The following is a 9,088-nucleotide window of genomic DNA, read 5'->3' as shown; positions in this document are numbered from 1 at the left end:
CACGCTCCCTCAAACCTTGAGACATCTGTAGCATTGTGTTGTGTGACAAAACTGCACATTTTAGAGTGGTCTTTTATTGTCCCTAGCACAAGGTGCACCTGTGTAATGGTCATGCTGTTTATTCAGCTTATTGATATGCCACACCTGTCAGGTGAATGGATTATCTCGGCAAAGGAGAAATAACAGGGATGTAAACTAATCTGTGCACAAAAATATTTGAGAGAAATAAACTTTTTGTGCATATGGAAAATATCTGGGATCTTTTATTTCAGCTCATGAAACATGGGACCAACACTTTACATATTGCGTTTATATTTTTGTTTAGTATATATGTCAACTACAGTCTGCCTGACTATAAACTTCTTATAGCATTAATAGTAACTTTATATACGCTACCGGTCAAGGTTTAGAACAAGGGTTTTTCTTTATTTTACTATTTTCTATACTGTAGAATAATAGTGAAAACATCAAAACTATGAAATAACACATAGAATCATGAAGTAACCAAAAAAAGTGTTAAACAAATCAGAATTAATTTTATATTTAAGATTCTTCAAATAGCCACCCTTTGCCATGATGACAGCTTTGCACACTCTTGGCATTCTCTCAACCAGCTTCACCTGGAATGCTTTTCCAACAGTCTTGAAGGAGTTCCTACATATCCTGAGCACTTGTTGGCTGCTTTTCCTTCACTTTGCGGTCTGACTCATCACAAACCATCTCAATTTGGTTGAGGTTGGGGGATTGTGGAGGCCAGCTCATCTGATGCAGCACTCCATCGCTCTCATTCTTGGTAAAAAATAGCCCTTACACAGCCTGGAGGTGTGTTAGGTCATTATGCTGTTGATAAACAAATGATAGTCCCACTAAGTGCAAACCAGATGGGATGGTGTATCGCTGCTGAATGCTGTGGTAGCCATGCTGGTCAAGTGTGCCTTGAATTCTAAATAAATCACAGACCGTGTCACCAGCCAAGCACTCCCACACCATAACACCACCTCCTCCATGCTTTACAGTGGGAAATACACATGCAGAGATCATCCTATCACCCGTTCACCCACACCGCGTCTCATAAAGACACGGCTGTTTGAACCAAAAATCTCAAATTTGGACTCCAGACCAAAGGACACATTTCCACCGGTCTAATGTCCATTGCTCGTGTTTCTTGGCTCAAGCAAGACTCATCTTCTTATTGGTGTCCTTTAGTAGTCATTTCTTTGCAGCAATTCGACCATGAAGACCTGATTCACAGTCTCCTCTGAAAAGTTGATGTTGAGATGTGTCTGTTACTTGAACTTTGTGAAGCATTTATTTGGGCTGCAATTTCTGAGGCTGGTAAATCTAATGAACTTATCTTCTGCAGCAGAGGTAACTCTGGGTCTTCCTTTCTTGCAGCTGTCCTCATGAGAGCCAGTTTCATCATAGCGCTTGATGGTTTTTGCGACTGCACTTGAAGATACTTTCAAAGTTCTTGACATTTTCCGTATTGACTGACCTTCATATCTTAAAGTAATGATGGGCTGTCATTTCTCTTTGCTTATTTGAGCTGTTCTTGCCATAATATGGACTTTCTGAATACCCCCTACCTTGTCAAAACAAGCTCAAATGCATTAAGGAAAAAAATTCCACAAATTAACTTTTAAGAAGGCACACCTGTTAAATGAAATGCACTCCAGGTGACTACCTCATGAAGCTGGTTGAGAGAATGCCAAGAGTGTGCAAAGCTGTGATCATGACAAAGGGTGGCTATTTAAAGAATCTCAAATATATTTTGATTTGATTTGACACTTTGTTTTTTGTTAAACACTTCTTTGGTTACTACATGCTTCCATATGTCATATTTCATATTATTCTACAATGTAGAAAATAGTAAAAATAAAGAAAAACCCTTGAATGAGTAGGTGTGTCCAAACTTTTGACCAGTCTTGTAGATGTGACAAACTTTCACAAAAATCTTTCACTATGCAAAAGTTTGAGTTTCAAGTTTCTTTTTTTTTCTTTTTAAAGTTTGAATATTTCATAGTGTTTGTTAACAATTTTTTTCCTGACCGCTAACTTTAGTGTGCGATTCACAGCTTTCTGGATTCAGTGTATAACACTATTTGCAGGTGTAAAAGTCTCATTGATAGTCCTATATGTGTGAGGTAGGGCGGGTCCTGAAATATCCATCACATCTTATTGGCTTTCCAGGACAAGTAGGAATTCCAGCCGATAGCTACAATCTGGACCACAGCCAATCTGCAAGACAAGAGTTCAATACTGACACATCACAGCTGAATAAATAGATCAATGCCATTGAATAGATCAATATGGAAATAAAATGTATATGGACTACATTGATGTCACTAAACCATCCCAGGTGCTCACCGATGGTGCAGTGGGATAAAATAGAAGTTTGCAATCTGGACTGCAGGCCATAGCTGAAAAAGAACGGAACACATTCAATGAAACATTACAGAGTGGTTCATACCGTAAATAATATTTTAAGCCTTTCACAGGGATAACTTACATAGTAATTTGAGATCAAGGCATCTGTGTAGTCCTGCAGAGAATAAGATAGACACAGAGACCTTTACGTTAGAGCTTAGAATGATTGTGTATTTCTAATAAAAACATCTTCACTGACCCTCACCCGGATTCCTTCTTCCAGTTCACACCTGTGTTGACCTCTAACCCTGACCAGGTAGGTAGGGGCTATCAGTCAAGCTGTGAGGGGTTACAGTATGTGTTGACCCCCATCTGGGCCAGTCACAGTGACATCTGACAGCTCAACATCATAGTCTCAAGTTAACAACTGTGGGTCAGTGTCTTGCTCCCTCACATCACATGGCATATAAAACAACCAGCCATCTGGAACAGCCAGGACCCTCACTAAGCCTGGCCATTCTCCCTAAAGGTCAATAATGTCTTTATTGGGAAAGACTAGGTGTGTAAAATAATCCAATGTTCCCAGAAATGTTGTCTTTGGCGTAACAGTTCCTAATTACTAGAAAAAAAAGGCACCGGCCACCTGGGGTGAAAACACCGCAGTACTACAACATCAGAGACACACGGTGGCGTTACCAAAATCCTTCCCCTTTGGAGAGCGGACAGCTTTCATTCTTCTTCTAGGGCTGAAGAGACAACTAACTTCTTTGAGCTCACGAGGCTGCAGTTATGCGTCCATGGAACTGTTTGGCCAGCGCACACCATATGCTCACTTAATTATGACACACTGAGCTCTGAGCATGTCATAAAACCATCAAACTGTCACATAATGAAAACGGTAATAGGTAGATTAGTTGTTAGTACTTGTTTTTGTGTTCCCAGGAGGCAGTGTGCGCTTGACCTTTTTGCTTCAGTGTCAGCATTCAGCAGAGCAGAGCGACTGACCGCATGTGTAGAAGAATGGCTGTACTCAAAATGGACATCTCCGACCTTCACGTTTCCAACCCATTCATCGTCTCATAAAGGAGGGAGGTCAGAGCTATGACATACATTTTGATCTAGCTCTACAGGAGCTATAGAGGAGGTAGGTACTGTAGCATCAGACACATCACAGCTGAATGAATATGAATAACCAATAGGTCCCGGGGGAGAGCTTGACCCACACTATAAGATGAGGTGAAGTGAAGTCATAGTTGGGATGGGCTTGTGACGTGATTTGACACCAGAGCGGCTTGCCACTAGCTATTGAAGAGCAGGGCTGAGGACTGAGGAGGATGCTGCATATGGAAGATTCCACGCCAGGAAGGCACCAAAATATTTTTGGTATCTCAGATTGTTCCGGCAATTCTCACATAGAAACTTGATTGGAAGGAAGGATGTTTGTTATTCTTTTTACATTTGTATCACAAACCATTTTTGAGAAAATCATTATGAAAGTGGCCATTTTAGGCCCTTTTTTATACATGTCTCTTGTAAGACTCCATGAGCCATGAACCGCACATGATACAGACAACATCTTGGTGTCCTTATACTCCTTACAGTATGTGCTAAAATATGGAGTGTCTAGCTAGTGAAATACAATTTTTCGCATTAATTTATTCAACATTAACAATATTAATATCTCATATCTCATTATATTTGGAACAATATTCTCTTCAAACACGTCAAATTTCCAGACTGGGTACTCTTAAAGATATGACCCATTTTATACATAGACCTTGATATCATGGTCATTAACCAATTACATTCAGCAAGTCACCAGCAGAAGAAAGTGTGTACTAGAAAGTGTGTGCCCTCAAGCCTAAAGGGAAGCAAAAGTAATTCCACTACCCAAGAATAGTAAAGCCCCCTTTACTGGCTCAAATAGCTGACCAATCAACCTGTTACCAACCCTTAGTAAACTTTTGGAAAAATTGTGTTTGATCAGATACAATGCTATTTTACTGTAAACAAATTGACAACAGACTTTCAGCACGCTTATAGGGAAGGACATTCAACAAGCACGGCACTTACATAAATAACTGATGATTGGCTGATAGAAATTGAAGATAAAAAGATTGTGGGAGCTGTATTGTTAGACTAATGCAGCTTTGGACATTATCGATCATAGTCAGCTGCTGGAAAAACATATGTGTTATGGCTTTACATCCCCTACTATATTGTGGATAAAGAATCTAACAGAACACAGAGGCAGTTCTTGGAAGCCTCAACAACATAATCCAGGTAGAATCAGAAATTCCCCAGGGCAGCTGTCTAGGGCCCTTAATAATGACATGCCACTGGCTTTGAGTAAATGTATACAGATGATTCAACACTATACATATCAGCTATTACATTAAGTGAAATCACTGCAACACTTAAAGATCTGCAGTTAATTTCAGAATCGGTGGCAAGGAATAAGTTAGTCCTAAATATTTTTATTACGAAAAGCATTGTATTTGGGACAAATCATTCACTAAACCCTAAACCTAAACTAAATCCTGTAATAAATTATGTGGAAATTGAGGAAGTTGAAGTGACTAAACTGCTTGGAGTAACCCTGGATTGTAAACTGTCATGGTCAAAACATTTTGATACAACAGTAGCTAAGATGGGGAGAAGTCTGTCCATAATAAAGCATTACTCTGCCTTCTTATCAACACTATCATCAAGGCAGGTCCTACAGGCCCTAGTTTTGTTGCACCTGGACTAATGTAAATGTACACGGAGAGCTAACGTTAATAAAATACATGTAAATCTCTCCTGGCTCAGAGTGGAGGAGAGATTGACTTCATCACTACTTGTTTTTGTAAGAAGTGTTGACATGTTGAATATGTGTCTGTTTAAACTACTAGCACACAGCTCAGACACCAATTCACCTCCCATAAAACATGCCACCAGAGGTCTCTTCACAATCCCCAAGTCAAGAACAGACTATAGGAGGCGCACAGTACTACATAGAGCCATGACTACATGGAACTCTATTCCACATCAGGTAACTGATGCAAGCAGTAAAACCAGATTTAAAATCCAGATTAAAAATACACTTTATGGAACATCAGGGACTGTAAAGAGATGCACACAAACAGGAACATGCATACGCACACACACGCACGCACGCACTCTACACACACGTACATTCTAATATTGTTGTATGGTGGTATCATACATTTTGTATTGTAGATATGGAGTGATGTTATAATGTTATATGATATACTGTTTTATATTTGTTTTATGTGTGATGTAAGTGCCTTAATGTGTTTGGACCCCAGGAAGGGCTAATGGGGATCCCTAATAAATACAAATACAAAATACATTTTTCCATTCATTGTGTTGGTGGTGCGCATACAATTAATCATAACTTCAACAGTAGCAGAGCACCAACTCTGACAATTTGATGTACTTGAATAGTACAATCAAAAAAGGTACTTTTGAGGTAATCATATTCATATTTTTTTATGTTGAATAAATTAATGTGAAACATTTTATTTCAGAATCTAGACATACTCCATATTTTAGAGCACACTATAAGGAGTATAATGACAGCAAGATATTGTCTGTATCATGTATGGTTCCCGGATCATAGGGTTTTACAGGAGGCATGTATAGGTCTGAAAAGTGCTTAATATGGCCACTTTCATCAAGATTTTCTTAAACAATGGTTTGTGATACAAATGTAAAAAACATGTCAAACACCCTTCCTCCCAATTCAGTTTCTATGCGAGAATTGCCAGAACAATCTGAGACACCCAAAATATTTTCGAGCCTTCCTGGCGTGGAATCACCCATATACGTGTCACTAATGTCCATTTTAACTAGTACTGTCTATCAGACTAAGTTCCATCTGGCTTTAGATGGGGAAGGTGTGGTCACATTATTGCCTTTCATCAAACATTTATTTCACATCACATTCTTGCCTAATGAGCACAATTGCCATTTGTTTTCTGTCTATTCTGACATTTTGGTGACTGCCCTTTCAGCCTCATTTAAACTCAAGAGCCTTTCTTACATAAATATTTGATGGTCCGCCGAGCAAGAAGAACGGTGGATGAAACCCCCCCCCCACACACACGGAACCTTCTCTAAGACATGAGTCACCAGCGCTATTTCAACCCTCCTTCCCTTCATTCCTTCATGGGAGAAAATAGCTTTAATTATACTGGGGCAGAGATGGAGGTCACTCAGCTTGTTTCCTGGAGAACACAGAAGAGGAGAGGAAAGGAGTTCCTTTCAGTTTGTTAGCTACAGGGGTAGCTACAGGGGTCTGACAGTCCCTGGGCTCCAAGGTCAACGCCACACACCTCTGTCTCAGACCACATGTTGATTTTTTGTGATTACAAAAATCAGCATGTACAGTTGGAGTCGGAAGTATACATACACTTAGGTTGGAGTCATTAAATCACATTTTTCAACCACTCCACAAATTCCTTGTTAACAAACTATAGTTTTGCCAAGTCGGTTAGGACATCTACTTTGTGAGTGAATTTTTCCAACAATTGTTTACAGACAGATTATTTCATTTATAATTCACAGTATCACAATTCCAATGGGTCAGATGTCTACATACACTAAATTGACTGTGCCTTTAAACAGCTTGGAAAATGTCATAAAAATGTCATGGCTTTAGAAGCTTCTGATAGGCTAATTGACATCATTTGAGTCAATTGGAGGTGTACCTGTGGATGTATTTCAAGGCCTACCTTCAAACTCAGTGCCTCTTTGCTTGACATCATGGGAAAATCAAAAGAAATCAGCCAAGACCTCAGAAAATAAATTGTACACCTCCACAAGTCTGGTTCTTCCTTGGGAGCAATTTCTAAACGGCTGAAGGTACCACGTTCATCTGTACAAACAATAGTACGCAAGTATAAACACCATGGGACCACGCAGCCGTCATACCGCTCAGGAAGGAGACGCGTTCTGTCTCCTAGAGATGAACGTACTTTGGTGCGAAAAGTGCAAATCAATCACAGAACAACAGCAAAGGACTTTGTGAAGATGCTGGATGAAACAGGTACGAAAGTATCTATATCCACAGTAAAACGAGTCCTATATCGACATAACCTGAAAGGCCGCTCAGCAGGGAAGAAGCCACTGCTCCAAAACCGCCATAAAAAAGCCAGACTATGGTTTGCAACTGCACATGGGGACAAAGATCGTACTTTTTGGAGAAATGTCCTCTGGTCTGATGAAACAAAAATAGAACTGTTTGGCCATAATGACATTGTTATGTTTGGAGGAAAAGAGGGAAACTTGAAGAAATAAAAGCTAAAATAAATCACTCTCTACTATTATTCTGACATTTCACTTTCTTAAAATAAAGTGGTGATCCTAACTAACCTAAGACAGGGAATTTTTACTAGGATTAAATGTCAGGAATTGTGAAAAACTGAGTTTAAATGTATTTGGCTAAGGTGTATGTAAACTTCCGACTTCAACTATATATATTTGCAACTCATGCTTAATGTATGTTATTTAATGATCTTATTCTTTGACGTTTAATGTATGTTTGATTGAAATCAGTGGAGAAAAGCCATGATGAGATGAGCCTTACCCTCTTGAGCTTGGCAACGTTCTCCTCCACAGTCAGTCCATTCAAGGTTCCAGAGATCCCCAGGAAGGCACCCAGGAAACACGGTGCAAAGCACAACTGTTGATACATGACAAGAACAAACACTGTTTTATCGTTCTGTGTACATGTGTGTGTCTGTGTGATGTTTTTGTGTGTGTGAATGTACATGTTTATATAAATGTTAATGTGCGTGCAAAACGAGTGGGGAAAAAAGCTCAGTGACTTAATGGAAGCATACCTTTTTCCATGGACACTGTGCATAAAAATAAGGATGCACACTGGACACTATTAAAAGGTTTCAAAAGAAAATTGGATAATTGCAATGATTATGATGAGTCTAGTTGGGCCCTGAAAGTAGAGGGCCTGTAGGATGTTGTTACCTCTGCAGGGTTCTGCATATAAGCCAATGACGTCATAATACATATTTACGGAAGTGAAAATGGCCATTTTTAAAACACAGAGCCAGGTAGGTTTTTATTGATCTTTGAGGCAACATTTCTCAAACCAAAAGCATAGTCACTGCGGCAATGGTTATACAATGTCTTACTTGTTTAACATACATTATATATACAAAAATATGTGGACACCCCGTCAAATTAGTGGATTTGGCTAGTTCAGCCACACCCGTTAATGACAGGTGTATACAATCGTAAAATCGAGCACACCGCCATGCAATCTCCATAGACCAACATTGGCAGTATAATGGCCTTACTGAAGATCTAGCTCAGTGACTTTCAACGTGGCACTGTCACAGGATGCCAACTTTCCAACAAGTCAGTTTGTCAAATTTCTGCCCTGCTAGAGCTGCCCCGGTCAACTGTAAGTGCTGTTATTGTGAAGTGGAAACGTCTAGGAGCAACAACGGCTCAGCCATGAATTGATAGGCCAAACAAGCTCACAGAACGGGACTGGCAGTGCTGAAGCGCGAAGTGCGTAAAAATCATCTGTCCTCAGTTACAACACTAACTACCGAGTTCCAAATTGCCTCTGGAAACAACATCAGCACAAAAACTGTTTGTCGGGAGCTTAATGAAATGGGTTTCCATGGCCGGCAGCCGCACACAAGCCTAAGATCACCATGCACAATGCCAAGCGTCGGCTGGAGAGGTG

The 9,088-nt window shown here is 39.8% G+C and overlaps 1 protein-coding gene across 2 annotated transcripts in view; it reads right to left on the bottom strand.

Annotated features, from left to right (window-relative positions):
- Positions 1 to 1,998: 1,998 nt before the first annotated feature.
- The window catches only part of LOC110522264 (mitochondrial inner membrane protein MPV17), a 29,385-nt gene continuing 22,295 nt past the window's right edge, over positions 1,999 to 9,088 (bottom strand). For both annotated transcript variants that reach the window (XM_021600517.2, XM_021600518.1), the window contains exons 5-8: positions 7,961 to 8,056; positions 2,510 to 2,542; positions 2,368 to 2,420; positions 1,999 to 2,238 (exon numbers count right to left, since the gene is read on the bottom strand). In XM_021600517.2, the coding sequence (XP_021456192.1) occupies positions 2,169 to 2,238; positions 2,368 to 2,420; positions 2,510 to 2,542; positions 7,961 to 8,056 (252 nt within the window). In that variant the 3' untranslated portion in view covers positions 1,999 to 2,168. The remainder of the gene's footprint in view (positions 2,239 to 2,367; positions 2,421 to 2,509; positions 2,543 to 7,960; positions 8,057 to 9,088) is intronic.

Source organism: Oncorhynchus mykiss, chromosome 4, assembly GCF_013265735.2.
Source record: "Oncorhynchus mykiss isolate Arlee chromosome 4, USDA_OmykA_1.1, whole genome shotgun sequence".
Lineage (NCBI taxonomy): Eukaryota > Metazoa > Chordata > Actinopteri > Salmoniformes > Salmonidae > Oncorhynchus > Oncorhynchus mykiss.
This window is presented reverse-complemented; position numbering and strand designations above follow the sequence as displayed.